Raw genomic sequence first — 24666 nt, 5'->3', positions numbered from 1 at the left:
CTTTTGAAACATTATCTATAAAGACATTACATGGTTAAAAAATAAACAGAATAAACAGAAAACATAATGGGTCATCCCCTATTTTTATTTTTTTTTGGACGGGAACAGTACCTATTTATCATGGCCCCAACAGTATATTTCACAGTTTTCCCACTAAATTCCCACTAAATTAATTAAGTTTGCTATGTGCAAGAACCGTTTCTACACCATTGTTTAACAAACCAAGTCTAGAACAGTTTCATAAATATCAACCTGCATTTTATTAATTAAAAAACACAAAACAAAAACAAAAATAAGTAACCCATGTTTTTTTTCTTTCTTTTTTTCTAATTTGTAGTATGGAATTAACCTTACCCTGTTCCAATAGGACATTGTTGATATAGGATATATTTAAAGTTGATGCAGTGCCTAGTTTTTCAATTAAACCATTTTATATTAAACGTGTGGGGCTGGGGGAATTGAAGACTTTTTAAAATAAACTCAGTGCCAATCTGAGCGTTTCTTATCTGAAGAACCTAGGTGCCAGCTGGCGGAGACAAAATGTGCCATTGCTGTGTGGGCAAGCCAGGAACAGCTGGCAGAAATTGAGAAGTAAGTGTAAGTGTAAGAGTGAGTGAGTGAGTGAGTGTGTGTGTGTGTTTCACAAGGTTACAGACTGAGGGGTGCACAGGCATCAATTCAAATAAGGCTACACAATGAAAACAGAAATTAATAATAAAAAATAAAAATACAACGTACTAAATGTTCAACTGAAAATGTACTGTTTTATTAGGCTCGAGTTAATTTACATATTTACAAGTTTTAACTCATAACTTAGTTAACCTTTTTTTTTTCTTTAAACTTTTGTAGACTTCTGTCCCTGCTGACAATTCCAGCACTGCTGTTGAGTTGATGTCCAGCTTCAAAATGGAAACTGGAACAAATATAGTATTTACTGTAATAAGGTTTAAAAATGTAGCTTGCTTGAAGAATTCCCTTACACGTGACTGAACACAGTTGTCATTCCATTCAAATCATGTGACAATGCGATGTACTGTACGCTTGCCCACCCACGGGTCTAATTCTCGCTCTCCGTGATTTAATGCATACACACAGCATGGACGCTCTTATCATTGAAATGTAAAATGTGCCATAACGTTGTCCAGACCACTTGGAAATGTGGACATTTGGTAATACCTACTACTATGAAAATTATTCTCAATAAAAGATAGCTACTTTTTAATTTAAGTGGTGTATTATGCTCCATATACTGCATTTTATAAATGTATAATTCTCGAAACATTAAACCGACTTGCGGCTGAAATGCCGAAATAATAACTTTACGTTACTTTTCAATTGTGCTGAATTTAGAAATATTGAAATATAGACACTTACTGTTTTTGCTTACTCGGTGTTGTTGCTCAGTGTTCGACCCCAGGTTTTTAACTTAACAAAAAAAAAAAGTACATAACAGGTCTTGAGGTTACCCTCACCTTCAGTCCCACCTATTCGTTTTCGTGTAAAGTTACAGTACTGAAGCTCTTAACGGTAGTAGTTCACGACAGGCATGTTTCCACACGGTCACAATTCGTCGAGTACCAGTCGGTTCCTGTATGAAGACAGTCTTGTTCAGGGTAAGGTGAAAAATATGCATCAATTTAAAGGTCAGAGGAGACTTTTAGTGTATTGAAGCGGTGTCTTCAAATAGGAGACTCTGATTGTCCCGTAATAATTAGCGCGGTGTTTTCCCACATAACAGCAAACCGTGCAAATAACAGTTTTGAACGTAAATGTAAACATAGTTCGCTGTATTAGCTTGCTTAGCTTGTGTGCGTTAGTTTTTACACATGACAAATGAACAGAATGTGTGTAAACGTCTGTTATCCACACAGGTAGCAGTTTATTTGCAACAGTAAAATATTACATTGTAACAGGTATCTCTAATTTTATTTTCTGTTTTTTTTTTTTTGTTTTTTTTTTTTTTTTGTTTTGTTTTTTTTATAATGTTTCATTTGTTATAGAGTGGTATGAAATACAGTAGTTTGTTTCCTCTTGCTTTTTCAGTGTACACGTATCAACAGTAACTAAGTACGATAATACCAGCTCTAATGTCGTTGTACCCTTCCCCCATAAAAATGAATGAAATAATCTGTGAAGTATTTTTCCATACCATTACCTTTAGTAGCAATTTTTCCTCCCTCCCCCCCCCCAAAAAAAGTTGACCTTACGGAAATAACCTATAGAAAGTCCTATAGTAAATTGGTCGAGTCCAATAGAATATCCTATATGATTTCTTTAAAACCTTTTTAGTCCCATAATGTCCTATATAAGGGTGGAGCTTTAGATATGTTTGAGAAGAAGTGGATGGTTCTCTGTTCTTGTTTTCATTCAAGGACTGGGTGCAGGGCTAGTACAATTTTCAAGCCCTGTTCATACAAAAGCCTGTTTTATTTTTAATACATGCACATTTGACTCAAAACTGAATACATCAAAGCCGCAAAGTAAGAAATAAAAATGCCATACAAAAACAATTAAAACTTTAGCTCCACAACAATCAAGGAAGGATTTAAACTAATAACCTTATTTAAAGAAGATACAAACTACTTATTATGAACCCTTAAAAAAAAAAAAAAATGAATGCTATCTCTGGACCCCTTACTGTAATGTACAGGACCCGATGCAATATAGCAAGTAAAGCGATTATGTGAATGCTGTGTTCCATTTCATAAATTCAGGCGGTTTATCCCGCACGGTTTTGCAGTTTGTACATCACAAGTTGATAATCTCCAGCATTTGCATGAGCAGCGTGTCTAATATGGGACTCTGCCTCCATCCTCCAGGGTTCTCTTAATTAGAGCCTAATGTGTGTTTTTTTTTTTTTTTTTTTTAAGGTTTTCTGGCAAGTTTCAGGGTTTTCTGCTGGAAAGTGCTGAGCTGGAGTTATCATCTAAACACCAGCAGGTGATGTCTGCAGTAAACACCAGTGGGGCTTGTTTTAAAGAGCAGGTGTGATTGACTTAGAGAGACTGACCCGGCACCATGGTGACTGTGCTGTGGTAAGGGAGGATCTCACCTGTGAGTTGCAGTAATGCTGTGATTAGCTCCCTGGAGTTTTTGGAGCTCCCATACCTGCAGCCTCCCATAGATATACAAAATGCCTGCCATATACAGTATAGCACGCTGTTATGTCTGTCTCACCACTTACTCATTTGTAATGCAAATTCTTGTATCATCCTGAGATGTATTCTGTATTTCCCTGCATCTCTCTGTTGCAAGTCAGTTTCAATGGGAAACACAGCAGTTCTGACAGAACTTTATGGGGCTGGTGCTTGGCAGGTGCATCCATATCCAAGAGTGCGCAAATGACATAGATTTCAAGAGAAACAGTTTCAGTGGTAACTGTTTGTGGCATTCTGGGGAACACTGAGGAAAACAATAAAATACATGGCGTGGCACAGAGTGGTTTAATTTTGTCATTGAGGCAAAAATGTACTGATAGGTACACTCATCTCTTGTGTCAATCTCACTCGTCTACCAAAGTGACATTGGAACCATGGGAGCAATTGAGTTCTGACTGTAAAAGCTAGTGGCATAGCATTAAATTAATCAATAGATAATCTTGCAAGTACAAGAAAAGGGATTTAAAAGCTTTGGTTAATACTCCTTTAAATAAATCTAGAAATAAATGGGTTATTTTTGTCCTTTTAGGCTACAAATATGTTTCAAAGACAGAAACCAGCCAATTGACTGAAGACACAGCGTCTACCCTGGCACTGTCTAAAATGCTTTCATGCTTCATAGTACAGACTGTACATTTTGCTGCTACCCTCCGTGCTCCTCCTCTCAGACTGAGACACTGCAGGCGATGGCAGGGCTTTGTAATGAGTCAGCTGGGCAGCAATGCCAGGAGATCATGCCTTCACACAGGGGTGCAGTCCTGGGGGCGACAGATAGCCCCTGTGTTCACCAGAGCAGCAGGTTTTGGAGACAAGCTTGCGATCGTGGATAGTAATGGGAGGCATAGCTACCAGGACCTGTACAGGAGCAGCTTAGGTCTGGCTAGGCAGATTCTGAAGGTGCTGAACTGTGGGAGCGGAGATCTCCAAGGAGAACGCATTTCATTTTTGTGCCCGAACGATGCCTCCTATGTGGTGGCGCAGTGGGCGTCTTGGATGTGTGGGGGGATCGCGGTGCCCCTCTATAGGAAGCACCCTGCCTCCGAACTGGAGTATGTCATCCAGGATTCTCAGAGTGCCCTGGTTATCGAAAGCAGTGCCTGCTCCGGTACACTTGGGCCCCTGGCTGATAAACTAGGGGTCCCCTGCCTGCAGCTCCCTTCCACCCTGGGCAGTTTAAGAGCAGAGCAGGGGGACAGGGAGCCGAGTCCAACCATCACAGAGTGGAAAGGGCGACCAGCCATGATTGTCTACACCAGTGGGACCACAGGGAGACCTAAAGGGGTGCTGACCACTCACAGCAACATCCAGGCTATGGTAAGCAGGCTGGATTATACAGCATGTTATCTACATGTATAACACATGTAGATTTTATTGATTGAACAAACGATCTATACATTCACATTTACTGCAAAGTTTGAAGCATCGTGTACAGGCAGCAAGTTGGTTCGTTGATTGTAATAAAAACAAGAGAAACAAACAAAAAGTGGATACAGATATTTGGGACGGTGTTTAAACAATGATTTACAGGCACTGATTTAGTAGTAGCAGTAGTTATACATTCTTGTTTTATTGCTGCCCCTGTAGATCCAGTGCCTGGTGTTGGAGTGGGCCTGGACTCGCAAGGATGTCATTCTCCACACACTACCCCTACACCATGTCCACGGAATTGTCAACAAGTTGCTCTGCCCGCTCTGGGTGGGCGCCACCTGCCTCATGCTGCCCGACTTCCAACCAGACAAGGTAGGTGGGCGGACGAGCAGGTTCCTTACTGCGCTCTCTCTAACTCAGCAGTGTATCTCAGTGTGGCAAAGTGCCTGCCCTGTGTGTATTTTGTGTTGTATATTGTGTGTTAACATGGTGTGTAGTCAGTGGTATATGGGATATAAATGGGTCTGTGTAACACAAGTGTTTAAAATGTATATTTGTATTTAGGCACGAGGATTGAACAGCACTTCACGTGCAAGTAAAAAGTAATATATGAGCACGGGGAATTGCACTTTATTAATTCACGTGCAGTTTTATTGCGACTCCAACTGAGTGATTGATTAGCAATCAAGTCTCGGTACAGCCACATAAAAGCAGCATGTTTTCACTCACTCAGGGTTCTGTATTCGGTGAGTGGAGAACGGGATTGGAGACAGAGGTAATGATAATAATAATAATAATAACAGTAATAATATGTAAAATATCAGCTCACCCTGTTTGTTTAGTGTTAGTTCATTTTTTTGGTCTGTTTATTTTGGCTACCAGTGCCGTGTCCTGTGTTTTTGTTTGTCTTACAACCGTTTATTTTCTGATCATTTATTAAATGCAGAGCGAGACCATTCGCTCAGATCCACCAAACTCCACCTCTCTGTCGTTTATTTCCTGTTCCTGTTTCTGGTCTGATGAGCCCCACTCCGGTTGTCTTTGTGACACTCAGGCACCCAGGAAGGTCACATGACAGACTGAAACGTCTGTTTTGCACTATGTTTGTTAATACATTTTCTTCACCAATACATTTGAAAGAAATCAAATTAATAAAAGTTAAGGAAGTGTGTCTTTCATATAGGAAAATGATGAGAGCTCAGAAATGATGGCAATAGATTAAGCAAGATTTACGGGATTTATTTAGTTGTCTTTAACTTCTTTAACATGGAGAACCCTGAATGTATTGTATACAATAATATCCTACAGCTCTGTAAGCAGGCAGGGGCACTTGGTCAGTCTAACAGTTTGATTCTTGAAACTGTGAGGATCTGGGTGGCTGTGTTTGTGTAGCGATAGATGTTTAACCTTATCAGTGATTTGACAAAGGGCTGCGCTAATTGTGTCTGCACTCCAAACCGGCAGGACCACAAACATCAATAAACCCATCCCCTGTTTGACAGCATGGCTCTTTCTAAAGCACACGACAGAGCTATTCAGGTCAGACGGCAGGCAGCAGTGCAGGTTAGATCGCTGCCTTCGAGTTCTCTTTCCCTTTGTCACACTAAGTGTCTGAGTCTCTTTGATGGATGGCTTTGTGTTGCTGTGTATATGCCTGTGCCGAGGTGCTCAAATGGGGTAGTATCGAATCAATCGATGGGCTGACATTGAGGAATGAGAGTTTAGGATCTGAGGAGGAAGGGGATGAGGGGGAGGGGGGGGTACTACAGAATGTGCAGTCTGGGTGATTGACAGGTGAGGGCTGTGAAGGACATTGGTCAATGGCTGTTTGTTCAGAAAGAATCAATAGGTAACAGTTTGCTATAAGGTTATTGTATGTTTCAATGGTAAAACTTCATGAGTTAAAGATTAGTGAAGAGGACCTATGTATCTTAAAAGAAAAAATGGAGACTGGAGCAGGACTCATTTTGAGATCTTCCAGGTTAGACTGGCCCTCTACAGAATAAATTTTGCAATTGTCTCATAGTATACCCCAGGAAAAACACTGCAGTGGTTTAGTAGACACATTGAACAAAATACCAGATAAGTGAGGCTTGTTTTGTGTGTTGTTTTACTTTCCTTTGCAGGGCAACAGATAACACTCCCATTGCATGGACATTTCAGGCTTTACCATGAGCTTAATTAGCCACCTAAGCCTCTAGAATTTGTCTAATATAGGCTATAGCAAAGCCTGAAGTGTCTTTCACTTACTCTGCCCAAAGTGTGTCCAGGGGGCACTGTGACTCTCTTTTTGTTTCCAGTTCAGTAGGACAGTGATTGATTGTGGTTCAAAACATCAATACTGTTAGAGGGACAATGCAATGGAAAAAATTAAACAATTACAGCATTACTTTACATTCGGTGTTACTCCCTACATATTAACACACTGGTCTACAAAGCATTCATTACATGGCTTGTTCAAGCAAAATACTCCATGTTATTGTGGCCAGTAAAAATAAAGTAAAATGCAATGATGTACTGGCGCTGATAAATACTTTTTAAAAAATGAAAAGCTGTAGAAGATGTCATTTCTATAGGCTAGGCTAAAATATGAAACTCTTTGGCAGTGTCAGAGTTGAAGCACACAGCATATGGCATTGCTAGAGTTCATTAGTTTCGTTTGTGCCTAGTTTGGATGTTGAGTTAACCCACCCTCTGGGAAGTCTTTCTAAGACCCAGACAGAGTGAGCACCAGCCCCACAGTGAAATTAATAGTGCATTTTAGGACAGGTCTGTTTACATTGCGCACAGTTTGTCCACTACACGAAATCTAACAGCAGCACTTCCAAACTTGGCTGCCGAGAGATAGTGGAGATAGAATTGTGGATTATAGGGACAGGATTGGAGTAAAGGCCTACAGTGGTCAGGATAACTATATATATATATATATATATATCTATATATACTATATATATATATATGAGAAAAGAAACTTGACCCTCACTCGGTCATGATTTTCCTGGACTCTCTCTCTTTTTCCCACTCCCCCTACCTTCCCTTTACGCACGAAGGGTCTCCCTACCTCCCTTCCTTCTTAGACAGGAGGGGAAGTGGAAGTGGATTCAGTCAATTAAGTACGAAAAAGAGGGTTCACGTGCGTCGGGCACGTGACGTGACTCGGACCATGCAGCGGGACCCGCGCCCACCCCCGGGGGGGATAGCCTTGTAAATTTAAAGAATACATTTGTCAAAAAATAAATAAATAAATAGTGATTTAGGGCTGACCTGAGTACAGCATTTCAATTCTTTTTTCTAACGTCTTGTACAGTGAGAATCAGAGTGACCTTTAGCTCTGACCAGCATTTCACTTGGTTTAAAAAGATCACTGTTAATATGAAGAACATTTTCTGGAGTCGCAAAGTAGGGGGGGGGGGGGACTTTACAAACGTGAGTCAGCAAACCTTCATGTGTTTTAAAATCCATTTTCTTATCTGTTATTAACATTATCTCCAGGTCAGCCCTTTCTGTTGTTAAAGATGTTTAGCTTCGTTGCTTGTATTTTATATTTTAGTTTAGAATACCACAATGTCTTAAAGATGAAAAGTTATAGATGAAAAGTTGCTGCTGCTGCTCCCTGTTACATTATTACTGCATGTCTACTGCACAGGTACCATGCTTTAGCAGTTTTACAAGTGGAGATGCACTACTGTATCTGACCTCCAGCCTGTCTGTGTTTCTCAGGTGTGGGATCAGTTACTGGCCTCTGGCTCCTCCGCAGCTCCTCGTGCCAACGTCTTCATGGCAGTGCCCACAATGTACTCCAAGTTGATCCAGCACTACGAGTGTCACTTCACTCAGCCCCATGTACAAGACTTTGTGAGGGCCATCTGCCAAGAGAGAGTCAGGTACAAACTATGAAAATTCAAGAAAATAGCAAACACAAAAACAGCTGAAAATAAGACATTTCTGTACCAGCGTCTTTAATTAATGGAATACTGTAAACAGACAACAGAATGGGGCCCAATATCTCAATGATCACCACAGTTTTGTCAGATTGACCCTGATTATTATGAGTGTCTGGCGCTCCTGGCGCTCGCCCTGCGCTGTCTGTCTGTATGACTGTCTCTGTTCTGTGTGCCTCAGGCTCATGGTGTCTGGTTCCTCCGCCCTGCCCCAGCCCGTCCTGGAGAAGTGGGCAGAGATCACGGGTCACACCCTGCTGGAGAGATATGGCATGACGGAGATCGGTATGGCACTGTCCAACCCACTTAGGGGACCCCGAGTACCAGGTACAGTACCTGCCTTTCTGTGTGTCTGTTTGCCTAGCTGTATGTGTTTCTTGGGGTTGGGTATACCAGACACACTCCTATATGCAGTGTCCAGGTGTCCCTTTACAAGTATGTTCCTTTAGAAAAGTTCACTGCAGTGTACCTTGGTAAAGGCACATCAAGTATAGTGAAGTTCAGTAGAAGAAAAATGATAACCTACTAAAGCACAGGCCAGCATGGCAAATCAATTGTAATGACAGGTAAATGCTTAGGACATGGTTAAATTATTGTGTAAATATATTGTGGGTAAACTTGGTGAAACAGGACAGGGCTCCCTTCTCCAGATTCTAATTCAAATTCTTCTTCCCACCCCCCCGACAGGCTGTGAGATTGTTGGCAGGGCTCCAGAGCTGTAATGGCTAGCCCTGTGGCAGCGATCTGCCCTCCCCAGTTCGTCAGCTCTTCTTTAGGGGTCCCGGCAGAGCAGCGTAGTGTGAAGGGCCCTGAATAATTCATGAGCAGCAGCGCTGTGCCTTGCCAGGCTCGTTCACTGGCAGGGCTGCTGCTGCTTTAATTGGGGGTTGAGATGGGCGCGCTGATGAAGCCTTGTTAATGGTCCTCTGAGAAGTCAGGGGACTCATTTGTGTTTCTGACAGGCCTGTCGCCAGAGGCCCCACTGCATTCCCCTACTCTCCGTCCTTTCTGTAAGAGACTCGGTCAAACCACAGGCCTGCTTCAAACGCTCGTAACCTAGGATTTAAAAAAATTATAATAATAATCTTACTTGCTATATTGTTCACGTTCACGTTGTTATTGTAAGACAATACATCCTGTAGTTGTTTTGCTGTTGATCACTGTGCGCACTTTATTTTTTGACCCAAGTGAAATCCATTTATTCATGTCACTGCACTCTATTAAATACATTTCTGGTGTTGCAGGTAATAATTTGACTCCCACATACTGTCTGATTTATTAAGGTCTTCACACCAAAATGCAAGTACAGTAACTCGTAAGTTTAATTTAAGGAAATATTTAAGGTGGCATTACTAGATACAGTTGAGTAGAGTAGCATTGTTATTTGATGTTTTAACCCACAGTATAGCTTTTGACCTTTCCTTTCGCAGAAGTGGCCAACAGTAAATTAACCCTTTATCAATATTGGGATCATTTGGTAACAGCCTAGTTAGAGTAGTTCCAGTCAAACTTACCTAATATGCAAGGGTTCCAAAAATAATATCAGGGCAATACACATATGCAGGCTGTTAGAAATATTTTGATCCACATAGAGATCAATATTAATAATAACAAGATGGAATAACCCATGTTAAACATAAAGTAACGCACATTTTATTGTAAATGTGCATTTGATTTTTTAGTAGCATTTGTATCATAGCATTTAGTGAAGAAAAATGAACAGAGCACTCCTTGCACATATTTCAACCCTGACTTATGTGACTGTCCTTTCACATATGAGAAGAAAGTGGTAGTAACACCTATTAGGTAAGATTTTCTGTTTAAATCACTGTTAGACACTGCATCACTGTGTGATGGAACATCTGTGTGTGTTTATAATGTTCAGGGTCGGTGGGCATCCCTTTGCCCGGAGTTGAAGTGTGCATCGCCATGGAGAACCCAAAGAAAGACGGCACCTCCTATACTGCCATCGCTGAGGGAAACAGCAAGGAGACCCGGGTAAGCTAGATGTACCATACCCAACCCTTGAGAACCCCTAAAAGTCTAAATCTTTCAGCTGAAAGGACTTCACCTTTAAGTAAACACAGCACATAGTTGCCCAAAAAAGTGAATTACAATATAATGTCATGATAAAAAACCCTAATTGTGTTCCTCCCTTCTAATGTTAAGTAGTTACAGATCTGGTTTTGTGGGTTGCAGGTGAACCCTGGCCTGGAGGAGAAAGAGGGGGAGCTTCTGGTGAGGGGGCCCTCTGTCTTCCAGGAGTATTGGAACAGACCGCAGGAAACCAGAGACGCCTTCACTGAAGATGGCTGGTTTAAAACAGGTATTGCTCACAACAATGGCACTCCTTTACACAGCACTTCAGTTCATCCACATCTCTTTCACAAAGTTACATTGCGCATAGAATCAGGGTCTATGGAGAGGTGCAGGATCTAATTTGACTCTGCAGGGAGGGAGAGATGGGGAAAGGGGCAGTGTGTGTTTAATTAGCTTACAGGGGTGGGGGGCCTGTACTCTGCTTGTCACTGTCACACGCCATTAGCTGCACAGGCTGTGTAATGAGAGAGTGCAATCAGCTCCAGGCTCACGAATCCCGCAGACACAGCCAAGATGAGACAACCCTTCCGGCTCTCCCAGCACCACAGGCAACCTGCTTCCCAATTCCCTCTGTTTAGTTCAGACTTTTTTTAGCTCTGACTATCAAGGACCGTGCAGCAGCCTTCTTGCAACTAAATCCCTTCAAATATTAAAATGTAGTTTTTCTTGAAGTACCCCCTCAAGGTAAACCTGTTAATAGTCACGTGTTGTTTAAGAAGGGTTCTAGAATGAGGATAGACGCAAGCAATTACATTCATCAGCTGTACATCAAATTCGACTAGAAACAAAAACTGTCTACCTACCCCTGTGTCTGGTACAGTTTTCACTTGCTAAAGAAAGCGTTCAAGGGAGAAGAAAAAGAAAAGTAGAAATTTGTTTTTGTGAGCTGGATGTACACAGAACAAAAATGAAATGTGTACAGTCTTCAGAGAAATGTAATGTGCATGGGGTCCATCACTTAAATACCTGTTTTATTATTAATTTCTTATTGATGTAGCATCGCGTGTTGATTCTTCAGTTTTAGGGCTTGGTGCCAGTGCAGGTAATTGAATAAAGACTTGTTGTTCTTTCAGTGTGAGTAGAATATAACTGCATTCAAATGTACGCGTACAGAATGGCCATCAAAATATGCTGCTTACTGTATCACTATATTCAGTTCACAGTGCATGTGATGCTCGTAATGGAACTCTTGAGAAATAGTAGAACGCATATCATACAAACTGCCTGTGCGCAAGAGTGGACAGCTGTAGCATTTCAGATAAAACATGGCCTAAAGGTTTGGGACTAAAAGCAAGTCCTACAGGACTGCTCAAGCTTTTAGAGGCAGTTAAAATGAAATATGTGAAAGTACAGTGCAGTCTGACTAATATAGAATAAGGAGGATGGCGAATAAACAAACCTCCCACATCTGGGATCTCTTGAGACAGGATTGAAAAACAAGAGGCTGGAGGAGAAGAGAGTTTTGGCACTTGTCCGCAGATCAATGATGGTTTCATTTGCGACTACCCATGGTTTTAATTGCGTAAGTGATCCTGCTTGGTGTAAGTGGCACTTTTATAGATAATCTGTCGCCAGGTCTCACTGCTCAGTCCGTGCATCTCCACACTCATTTGTAAGAATTGATTTCTTTCCGCAATCATGTTTCTGCCATTCACGCCGTCCGATTGCATGGGAATGGAGCCTGCGCCCAATCGACAGCTTCCAAGAAAAGTAAAGAATTGTAGCTAGCAGAATAATTCCATAAGTATGACCCATTTTACACTTCTATTAGCTACATAGATTTAAAATGTGCAGGAATCACATGTAGCATTTTCACTTTACAAAGAGACATCTGGTACTGCACTAGGTTAAAGAAAGTCCCCAGTTTGTGGGCTTGCCTTGCAAGAAGTCTGTTACTGCTTTACTACCATGGTCATTTCACATCAACAATGTCTTCTGCATCAAAGCATGTTACTGGCTGAAAGCATGTCAGTCAGTAGAGAAGTAGGTGATTGGTTATTGAGATGAAAGAAGAAGCCAGTGAAGGAGTGGGGACAGTTCCACCCTCCAGGTGAAATGACCCAGGACAGGAAGTGCAAGACAATCAAAATCGGAGATTTAACCCCGAGCAGTAACAGATATCCTGTTTTAATACGACCCCCCCACCTCACCCCTAAAGAAAATTAGGGCTGATCATATCTGGTGCATACAGTGTAGCACAGTGCTGTAATTCATACACAGCCCACCAGCAAGTATTAAAAATGTACGACACTTGTTGGAGGACAAGATACATCGAAAGGAACAGGATTTGCGTTGTATGTCAATATTACTGTATTCATTTGATTATATAAACATATATATATATATATATATATATATATATATATATATATATATATATATATATATATAATATAAATGCCTTCTTGTTCTTGTAAGTTTGGATAATAATGCATTATAGTTGTATGTCCATTATTTATTTTTGTATATAAAGTGTTTTACCAGTATGTGGTCCATTTGCGATTTATCATCTCAACCTCTTGGCAGCAGCACATATAGCCCTTCTTTAATACAAAGGACACCTCTATGTGAAATATTGTTTTTGTGATCCAGTCAGGGCGTCTTTCATTTCCTATTAGGTGTATTAAATACACACCTAATTTGACCCCCCATTTGACCACATGGTGGCATTGTGCGCTATGCATTAATCTGTTAGAAGTGAGTATAAATGAAAATACATTTTTAACATTCACATTCCTTTGGAAGAAAGTCTTTGTCATTGACTGACTAAATTATTTCTGCTTGTTGACAATTCTGTGAAATGAATATCTCATTTAAACGGCTTCTTGTTATTTCAATTGATCTCTTGTGCTCCATTATCTCATCAAAGCCAGACGTGAACTTTGGCTATGAAATGCAGTTGTTAGTTACCATTTGTCTGTTGTTAGACGTTGCTTCTTTCAGTACATTCAGCCAGCTAAATGATTTATCTGAAACCGCAGGGTGTCAATACCACTATGTATAACCCATGCCCCAGTAAAGTACTTAAGAGCAGATTGTGCTCATAAATGCTTGCTTGGGACTGTACATTTAAAGTGATTGTTTTAAATAGTAAAAACTGGGAGAATCTAGTCCTTGTTTTTTTTTTTTATGATTGAGTGCTTCAGATTAGGAGGTGCCAAATGAGTCTACGCTGGCTGGGGAGACTATTAGACTAGACTCATAGCAGTTGTTTGTGTCTCTGTAGAAAGTGCTGTTTTTTTATCTTTTCTCTGAAGTCTAGTGGGTATAGCAGTTTGTTATGGCTCCCAGAAAACTATCAAAACCTATTTAAGCACTATTTCACCACCTTTAGCTGAACTCCCATCCAAGAGTACTGTTTGCTGCTCCAATGTCGTATTTCACGTCAGGTGAAACCGTGCTTGTGTGAGGCAAGGTCTCAGCTGAATAGGCTGAACTCCAAAAACAAATCCAGCGACAAGAGAGTTTAGCATGTGCAGTATGAAACAGGGCTTGCATTCATAATTGTAACCTTCCTATGCTGTATGAACTGGTGTACCTGCGGTAATTTGCATTGTTATAAACCTAACAGATTGGATCCCCACAGGGTCAAGTGTGGTTCTGTTAGTTGGGCTGCATTGACCTTTATTTAAGTGTAGGTTAGGGTGGATAATCGGCTGGGGATAGTTTACCTTCTCGCCCTTCAGCAACCCCTACTGGTCAGGCACCTGAAATGTATTGTCTTAACACTGCTTACTAGACCCCATGGGATCTATTCAATAGATAGAAACAATATTTACTTTCTTCGAAATACAAAATTACATCAAAGAGACTCGCACAAAAAGTCCCCTTCTTCCAATGATTTAAAATGGCCTCGTCTTTTGAGTTAGCATTGTGTGCGTTTATTTATTTATCATGTAAGGCATTGTAACGGCTGGAAATGTCAGATCTGCGCAGAACTAACAGTGATTAAGGGCAAGCAGATCTGATGCCATTGAATATTAACAGTAACATAAATAAATAAACAGAGACAGGTTCAAATTCAAATGAATTTAGTTTGGTTGTCTTGGATTATTCATTAGTGGACAACAGCTACAGTGCCGAGAAAAAGTTTGTGAACCCTTTAGGATTTTCACATATTTTAAACCTAAAATGTTATTAGATCTTAATCTAAGTCCTAATTATAGATAAAGATAACCTGATTAAACAAATGACACAAAAACATGATACTTTTTCAACATTTATTTATCCACAAATGATTTAACATTCAATATCCATGTGTGAAAAAGTATGTGAACCTTTAGATTCAGTAAATGGTGGCACCTTCTTGAGCAGCATTGACTTCAACTAAGTGTTTTTTTGTAACTGTTGCTTAACCTCTCGCATCGTTTTTGAGGAATTCTGTCCCATTCCTCCATACAGAACTGCTTCAACTCAGTGACATTTGAGGACTTATTTGCTTGGACAGCTTGCTTCAGGTCCTGCCACAACATTTCAATGGGGTTTATGTCCGGACTTTGACTAGGCCATTCTAAAACGCAGAGTTTCTTCTTCTACAGCCATTCTTTTGTAGATCTGCTTGTATGTTTAGGATCATTGTCTTGCTGCATGACCCACTTTTGGTTCAGCTTCAGCTCATGGATAGATGTACTGACATTCTCCTCTAGAATCTTCTGATACAATGCAAAATTCATGTTTGTGTCAATGATGGCACGCTGTTCAGGTCCTGAAGCAACAAAGCAGCCCAAACCATCACACTCCCACCACCATGCTTGACGGTTGAGATGAGGTTCTTTTGTTCGAATACAGTGTTTGGTTTTCGCCAAACATAACGTTTCTCTTTGAGACCAAAAAGTTCTACCTTTGACTCGTCTGTCCAGAGAACATTGTTCCAGAAGTCTTGTAGATCATCTATGTGCTCTTTGGCGAACTTCAGATGGGCAGCAATGTTCTTTTTAGAGAGCAGAGGTTTCCTCCTGGCTATCCTTCCATGAACACCATTCTTGTTCAGTCTTTTTCTGATAGTTGAGTCATGAACACTCACACTAGCCAAGGCAGGAGTGGACTGCAGATCCTTGGATGTTACTCTGGGGTTCTTTGTGACTTCGTTGATAATTTTCTGGTTTGTTCTTGGAGAGATTTTGGTAGGACGACCTGGGTAGAGTGACTATGGTCTTAAACTTTCTCCATTTGTAGAATCTGTCTGACAGTGGATTGATGGAGCCCCAAATCCTTAGAAATGGTTTTGTAACCCTTTGTAGACCGATGAGCATCAATAACTGTTTTTCTGAGGTCCTCAGAGATTTATTTTGATCGTGGCATGACGTGTTTACGCACTCCTGTATGGTGATGACCAAACTCAGAGTTTCTGATCTTTATATAGGGTGGGGACTCCCAAACACAGCCCTGAAGATCTACCTAATTATTGAAACACCTGATTCTAATTATCCCCTTAATTGAGCTGATAAAACCAGAGATTCACTTACTTTTTCACATGCCCTGAATATTTAACAAAAGACATGGAATTGGTTAATATAAACCCTGTTGGATAAGAAAAGACTGGTTTTGATTCAAGAAGGCTATCATGGTAAAACTATGGAGTTTCCATAATTATCATTGGGGTTCACAAACTTTTTCTGGCTACTGTACAGTCAAGTTGCACCAGTTCTGTCAAGTGTGATTCTATTGGCAGTTTGGCAGGCAGTTATAGGAACTGCATACACTAAATAAATCTTGAAGAAAGCATTTTAGCCTCTCTAATTTAATTCCATCAGATGAATTAGATATCCCATCAAAGTGTGAAGGGTTGTTATATTATTAAATACAATGACATAACTTAAGGATGACAAATAATATTAAGATTGCAATTTACCCTGGAGGTACTCTTTATCTGTCTTCATAGATTGGTTTTGTTCTGCCTTTTAACTTAGTGTATTTTTCGTTTGGGTTTTAACACCCATATATCTTAATTGTATTTTCAATTAATTCCAGTAGGGTCTATAATTTATATTAAACTTGTTTTGCTGGAAATTTATTTTTTAGGCATAATAATACATCTCTGTCGCAAAACTGACATGAAAAACTGCTGAAGGGCAGTTTAATGAGACTGTAACAACAGAACTCTTTGAACTACAGGTGATGTGACAGTATGCAGGTCATTTGTGAATTGAAGGATGCAGCATTTTTTGTCTTTTAGAAACAATTTCCCAATTTCTTTTGCTGTTAATCAATTTCACTCTCCCAATCAGTGTGCACTGTAGTAATTTCAGGCTGCATAGTTATGTTAAATTTAAACTAAATGATGCACTCTTGATTCATGAGAAACCAGGCATTGGTGGCGTACCACTTTGCCCGCATTACCTACAGTTGCCAGGACATAGGCTCCATCCTTCCTTGAAACTCTGTAACTTTCAGAACTAAACAGCTGTGCTCCTGCCATATGTAAGCTCCAAGTTACATCTGGACTTCCCAATGATACAGAATTTTTTTTTTTTCGTATGCATTTCACTTCATGTTTACAATCCATTCAATCTGATGTGACATTCCTTTTAGATTATGCCCCTGGGTATGCTTTGTTTTTGTTCCCAGCAGTTCCCAGAGTGCTGGCAGCATGGTCTCTGCTGTGCCCCCATGGTAACGCGTCCTGGGTGGGTGTCAGTCAGCATGATGTTGTTTGGCTTCTGTCTTACTGCCCTTTTCAGGCATGTTACCCCTCATCTCACTCCACTACAGAGCGCTGTATTCTGCCAAGCCACTGCATAAAAACAGCACGTCCCAGTTAAACAAAGAGAAGGAAAGGGACTCAAAACAATTAGGGAATGGTCTACGTCACTTCTGTGCCAAAAGGGAGATAACAAACTCTTCTACTTATCCATACAATTCACAAACATTTAACAACCACCGCAACTCCCCAGCCCAGCTTGCCTCTGAGCAAGCCGTCCATCCCTCTATAGCAGGACTCTTCTATTCATAGTACTGTCAGTTCAGTAGCATTCCCTGACAGTAAAGGGCAATAAATGGAATACTAAAAACAGTTCCTCATAACAACAAATACATTTATATTGTATAAAACCGGTATTTTAATTTGAGTTAACTGTACATGTAAACAATGTTTCCAAGGAGTGTTGTACTTAACCAAGTACCAGTACTTGAGGAATGCAGAGTATACTGGTGCACAAAGGTGCTCCCACCCCCACCCCCACATTGTCACAGCCTATCAGCAGAAAGCAGCGGACTGTGAAGAAATTCCCGATATCTAAATTTACACACTGTATCAATCTTGTTTAATAGACTGGAAAGCTTATTGCTTCGTCGCGGAGCTGTGAAAGAGGGCAGCGGTGATGAATTGTGCTCTCCCCACGACAGCCGCCCATGATGCATAATGAAATATTTATGATTTATCCCAGCTAATAAACTGAAATGAAGTGCGTGATGTATGAGAGCAGATGGGCCGAGTATTGATGCGGTTCTCTCCACTGATTCAACCAGGGGGAGAGTGTGTGTGTGTGTGTGTGTGTGTGTGTTGGGGGGGGGGGGGGGGGTGTTAAATAGCCCCTTATTATGCCAAGATACCTTAAAAACACAAACATTTATTATACAACATACACTTCCTATTAGTAGGTTGGATAAAACAATTTACTGTATTAAGTGAAAATGCATAAGTACTTAATTACACAATGTATAGCAGTACTAAAATTAAGTATATTTTCTGTAGTATTACTAAGCTACTTCCGGGACAAGGCTAGGCCTTCCCATTTTGTTATCCTTGCAGAAATAACATAAGGCCTTCTGGTGCAGCTGCCTTGTCAATGGAATTGCAATTGTAAGCCACTGGGTGGCACTGTGTGCTACACAAAAATAGTCAGGACTGTTAAAGGGGAAAGTTATTTCAGCCTTCTTTCCCCCCCCCCCCTAATATCCAAGTTCTGTATGTTTGTGTGTAAATTCTGGAAGAGATTTGCAGACAAGCAGACAGAGGGTTAAAATATTGTTTTCTTGTGTATGCATTGTCCTTGGTTGAATTGTTCAGTTTGGTTTGTAGGTTACCAGGCAAGGAAGGAGCAGACTTGTAGCCCTTGTGTCAGCTTGAGGTCACAATGGCTTAGTCACCACGCTTAACCCTCTGTTTCATTGCCTCCGCCAGGGATCATCCATTTCTCACAGCTCATTGTTTCTCATAGATCCAGCCTGACACGCTCCTGTCTTTTGCTCCTGTTATAACATTGACATTATTACCAAAAAGGAAGTGCAAATATCTATTTATTATATAGGAGAATCCTTTTTAACACTTTGTAATTACAGTCTCGCTAAGAAGTGTCAGTATCTGCATGTGAAATCATGGAGGGAAATATGAATTTTCCAAAAATGTAAATATAAATATTTTGTAAACAAATTGTATGAACAATTCTTTGATTTCTTGCATTTAGTTTAAAAATAAAATAAATCAGGCTGCAAATTTAAAGTATGTTTTTTTTTTTTTACTATGTTCATAATTTAAAAAACAAATGTTTTACACAATAATAATTTAAATTGAAAACAACAAGTGTCACTGTACCGTGCATAGACACACACACACACACACACACACACACACACACACACACACATATATATATATATATATATGCTGGCAATCAAAAAATAAAAAGGGGCAATTTATTTAAATTTCAATAAGAACATTATTGCAGACGGTTTATACAGGTGTGCAGTGTAAAATCTCAGTTGTGAAATAGTAGTTTTAGACCAGACGTAGGTTTAAGCTACATACAGAACCTTTTTTCAGTATACAACATCCAGTCTGGCTCTTCACAAAGCAGCAGCCTCTAGCACTCTGACTGCTCACCTTACATATTGGCATTTGGCTCTAATTTACAATAACAAGCCAACTGCCAAAACAATAAACAAATAATAATCTAATTACACAATAATACAATTAAACAATTAAACAATGTACCTTCCAGGTTAGACACATTTGAGTAATTGACTGCATGGCCACCAGAGGGCTTTGAACTCCTAAAATGTGAAATATTTTTTCACATTACCTTGGTGTGACCATGTGGGAAGGTGCTGTAGTGACAGTACCCCAAATTGACTCTCCGTTTCAGAATGTCAATGAAAAAAAGAAATGACAGCATAACTTGCTGAGAATCTTTTTCGGTAAATATATCCCCAAATAAAAATGCCAAGAAATTGCTGACAGGGATGAACCATCCAACTGAGTGAAGTGGAAAAGTATATTAAGATTATTGTGAGGTTTTTTGTTTTTTTTTTCTGTAAAAGTCTGTATTTTACACCAATTTCCAAAGCTAACCCTCACAGCATCATTCTATGAAAACTGTTGATTGTTTCAAAATAAATTGGACATCCACATGCGAAAGAATTCTGAACCCTATAATTTTTTTTTGAGAAACCTTGAGAAAAAAAAATGTAGCAGTTGTGACAGAATTATGGTTGTTGAGCACTGGTTCGCTGTTATACCTTCTGCAGGGGACACTGCAGTCTACAAGAATGGTGTTTACTGGATCATGGGGCGCACCTCTGTGGACATCATAAAGAGTGGGGGCTACAAGATCAGCGCACTGGAGGTGGAGAGATACCTATTGACGCACCCTTATATTAAAGGTAATTACCAAAAAAACTTTTATCCTAAAGAATCCTGATGTTCTAATTTTAAATGAAAGTGAATGAAACACCGTGTTCCTGTGTGGGTGCTTTCACCATGGTGATTATGTGGCGTGGTGTTCCCTCAGATGTGGCAGTGATTGGCGCCCCTGACGCGACCTGGGGTCAGCGAGTGACAGCCGTGGTGGAGCTGAGGCAGGGGCGGAGTCTGTCACTACAGGAGCTGAAGACCTGGGCCCGGTAGGAGCATTCCAGCATTTGTTCCTAATTGTATTGTAACTCTTTATATGTATTTTCTGTATACAACTGTAAGAAATTAGAACTCTGCGAAGAATTCCACATTCCTATTCCAGAGTTCTCCTCCTCTCTGTCTCCCAGGCATCGTGATTCAGTGTCTGCCAGCGCTGCACTTGCTGCTGTTTTAAATGTCACTTGCGTTTGTTTTGTCCCTGACTCAAGCACTGGCAGGAGACACATGTCCCCTTTCAGTAGGATGTCTGTGGGGCCCATCGCCTCAGATCCATGTCCTGGCCGACAGCAGGCAGCCTGTGCGCTGGCACTCCATATGGCAGGGCAGCGGAGGATGGCACTAGCCCTGGCTTGTCTAGCGTGGTGGATTAGCGTCCGTGCCAGCGACCTGCTTGTCAGATGCAGGCAGCGCCACAGGATAGACAGAGAGAGAAGAGAGATGAGCGAGTTCCTTGATGCTCACTCCTCAGTGTATTCTCTGTGGCTGTCACCTTGCATTTCTGTCAGCACAGCCATCTTGCTTAATAAAAAAAGACAGGGGTCAAAATGTTTACAGAGAAAACAAGCAAGCAGGTTGCATCCTGCTTCTCCAGGACTACAAATTCCATAATGCACTGCACTTTGATTTGGTCCAATTTTGTGATATCATTGTTGCAGGTCTCCAGACATGCTGCTTCGTCATTCTGTCCAATTTCAGGGGAATAAAGGCCACTATAAGGTGGCAAAACTTATAGTGGTATTAAGATTTTGAGTTCATATGTTTTAGATTTTTTTCTTATGTGTTTAAACTTTGTCAAAAATATGCATGTCAAATATATGTTTGCATGTTTACAGTAAAAAGTGTGTAGGCTAATTTGTTATGTATTTAATATTTATAAGATATTTTTCCATATATAAAAAAAAACTTATAAATGTTACAATCCAAGTAGAATAAAGGTCCAAAATAAAGGTTAAATATTCTAAAAAGGGTTGTTTTGTTGAGTTTGAGGTGCTTCCCTAAACTACCTCTTTTTTTCAAACGGAAGCCGCTCTCCTGGTTTCTAATTCCCTCGTCTTGCTTGTTGTGTTTTTTTTCAGGGAGCACATGACGTCCTACACCATTCCCACAGGGCTCATCCTTGTGGAGGGGATGCCAAGGAACCAAATGGGCAAAGTCAACAAGAAGGAACTGCTCAAACGCTTCTACCCTGGCTAGTGCCAGCGCATCTGTTGCTGAGGTCACTTCCTGCAGGGATCCTGACATTCAGAATTAGCAGTCGCCAAGTGTGGGAAAGGAGACCAACAGCTCCATCTAGTGGTGACTGCTGTTCAGAGGGTCAATGACTGCTTATTAAACCAACGTGAGAAGGTGTCGTAATCATCCCACCATGTTGAACCGAAAAGAAAATTAAAATGCCCATAATAGTGTTGCAGTTATTCCATGTACCATTGGCAGGGTAAAAAGCTCACACTTAGCCATGCAGCTGAATTGACCAAGTGCCAAATATTTGAGCATTCAGGCCTCTGCTGATTGTACTAAATACAGTATGATTAAGTCTCACCTGTAGGTTCGTGCAGCTGTAGGGGTGGAACTGTTGTTTGAAAGCCTGATGGCACCAACTCCTGAGTAGGCCTAATTCTGATTTGCGGGACTTTTTGGATCCACGGTGTGAGTTTCGGGGGGGGAAAAAAGAAAAGCAAAGAAACGTCAAAGCTCATGATGAAAGACCTGTTTTTAAATGATCTGGCATTTAATAGAACAATCTAATAAACTCCCTGATGATCTGACATTTAATAAAAACAATCTAATAAACTCCCTGAGGGTGGTAGGAATGTATTGTTTTACAAGGTTTTCTTAAGTGACACAATGCTGATTGTGGATATGACGGAATGAAATGTATCTGTTGCCCCCCAGGGCTACCTGTTAGACAGATCTAACGAAAACATTTATAATAGTGTATTTAAAATGTGGGGGGTCTGAAAATGAATGTGCATACAGTAGTGCTTGGAACCAGCTTTTAATTTGTGCTTTGCAAAAACATTCGGTTGCCCTCTGTCTACAGTCAAAAAGAGGTGAGCATAATTACGAGGTTTAAGTGGGATGTGATAATAAAACGAGGGTGCGCATCATTATTTCAGATGTTTTAGACTATGTAGGCTCTTTTACAGAATGAACCCAGTTCAAATGTTTTAAACACTCTTGGGATCCCGTGTGCTGGAATGTACGCCATAGCTGACCCCTTGTTTTGTGAAGTGTAATTACACGGCTGTGCGGGAGGGATCTTGTTGAAGAAAACAGCTAATTTCCAGCGCCAGGGCTGCAGGTGAATATTAATAAGCTGCAGGAAGCTCTTTGTTTCAATTATCTCCGCACACAGCCCAGCGAGGGCAAGGGAAGGGACACTGCTTCTGCACCACTAATGCAGTGTTTACTTTCTGTTATAAGGCACCTATGTTCAAGCTGGAATTAACCGGCTGTGAGAGGTGGGGTGTGTGTCTGTTAACACCAGAAATGAAATGTGTTTATATTTAGCTTTGTCTCCTTACAGATCAGGAAGTTGGTTGATACATAAGCAACACGTTTGTGTTTGTCCTTCTTAAACGCAATTGTTTTTGTCCTCATGCAGTCAGTTCTGAGATTATTTTAAGAGTGTACAATGGGCAGGAGAAATCCTAGCATTAATTGCTTAGGGGAAACATTTGTGGAAACAAAACACAATTTGCTGCTGAGAATCTTCCAGTAAATGATGTTTTTTTTTTTTTGTTTTTTTTTTAAATAAAGATCACAATGTATTTTGCTTTTTCAACTCATAAACTCTTCCATAGATTTTTACTTCTGATCATACACCACCTCTCAGTGTTTGAAATTGTAACTTGAGGTTATCCAAAGCATTCAGGATTTGTAAACTTCAGTTCAAGACTCCCCACTGTTTGTCTCAGAGCAATGTTTGCACTGCTGATGGAGTGTTTACTTTCCCTTGCCTTTATTGAATCTGGAGTACAGCACAAAAGCTTTCGGTGTGTGTCTGTTAAGAGTTTTGTAAGTACTGTATCTCCCTACCGTTCTGGAAGTTTGATGTTTGATTGGCCTTCTCAAGGCTTGTCTGAATTTGTGAACCATGTGCCCCAATGCAGTCAGATTAAGGGATTAGTGTAAGAGTTTACAACATTTAAAAGAAATGCTGAGAATTTGGAGTTCAAGTTCATGGCAGGTGTTGCAAGTAGCTTGAGAATTCCAGGGCAGGATAAAAGCTAGACTAGTTAGTGGAAGTGTTTAATCAAAACGACAATTGATGCTGAAAACATGCCCAATAAAGGTTTTTTTTTGATGATCCCAGTGTCAGGTTGTAGCAATGAAAAATGTCTGTGGAAGAATTCCAATAACCTGATTTTTAAAAATAATAATAATTATGTACAGTATATAGCTTACAATTATATACTTTATATGAGTGGGAAACCAGGGTGAGGTTGCCACATGCAGGACCGTCTTCACGTGTCTTCTAGTGTAAATAGCAGCACTTCACAGGCACAGGCAGGGTTTTAAACAGGGCAAGCCTGTGTTTATTTTAAACACAAAACTAAACCCCACAAAGCGTAACCCCTTCCAGGAGCGCTAAACTAAACCTTTCAGTTCTAACAATGACCAGACAGCTAAACGCCTACTTATTGAGGTATTGCAATACCTTTCAGGTTTCCTTCAGGTCTTAGCCTTAATGCACACCCAAATCAAACATTTTGCCAGATTTTTTTGCGGCAAGTTAATTTCGCTAATGGTCTTCAAGGTCAATTTTTGCAAAACAGCCACAAAACCCGCATTTTCAGATGTTTTTGGCAGGGACAGGAATTCACCCCATCCCTGCCAACCACCACCAAAATTCATTAACACCACATTATTTACAGACAGGGCTTTTGCTCTGCCACAATAAATACGTATTTGCTCTTATTAGGACTGAAGTCATTGTACTTTGATCTTATCTTGATCTTAATTGTACTGTAATTCTTGATATGAATTTTTTATATACAACTGTAAGTCACCCTGGGTAAGGGTGTCTGCTAAGAAATAAATGTGTGAGAGAGAGAGAGAGAGAGAGTTGCATTTTGACAGTTTCAAAAACCTCAGAGCACTAAATTACCTTAAGCTAGTGCTGTCAAGATCCAGGCTGCACTGACTGATTGCCTGCAGTACAGATCGCAGCAGATTCTTCAGAAAAGCTTGGCTGTAAAGGGCAGCAATCGTTTTCTGAGAAACTTCAACCGGCAGCATTCTCTCG

General features: G+C 40.4%; 1 protein-coding gene across 3 annotated transcripts; it reads left to right on the top strand.

The window, feature by feature from the left end:
• The first annotated feature begins 1543 nt into the window (after positions 1-1543).
• Positions 1544-24277, top strand: acsf3 (acyl-CoA synthetase family member 3). 3 transcript variants are annotated; one of them, XM_041269217.1, is made up of 11 exons: positions 1544-1613; positions 2871-2940; positions 3688-4472; positions 4743-4898; positions 8247-8410; positions 8649-8794; positions 10353-10465; positions 10667-10793; positions 20033-20167; positions 20296-20407; positions 21494-24277. In XM_041269217.1, exons 3-11 carry the CDS (start codon positions 3762-3764, stop codon positions 21609-21611), a joined length of 1782 nt encoding a protein of 593 aa, XP_041125151.1. In that variant the 5' UTR covers positions 1544-1613; positions 2871-2940; positions 3688-3761; the 3' UTR covers positions 21612-24277. The 3 variants fall into 3 exon arrangements, with proteins under 3 accessions (XP_041125151.1, XP_041125152.1, XP_041125150.1); XM_041269218.1 differs by having other exon boundaries at positions 2871-3035; XM_041269216.1 differs by having other exon boundaries at positions 2871-3054.
• Positions 24278-24666: the final 389 nt, after the last annotated feature.

Source organism: Polyodon spathula, chromosome 13, assembly GCF_017654505.1.
Source record: "Polyodon spathula isolate WHYD16114869_AA chromosome 13, ASM1765450v1, whole genome shotgun sequence".
Lineage (NCBI taxonomy): Eukaryota > Metazoa > Chordata > Actinopteri > Acipenseriformes > Polyodontidae > Polyodon > Polyodon spathula.
Note: the sequence above shows the minus strand (reverse complement) of the source record. Positions and strands in the feature narration are given on the sequence as shown.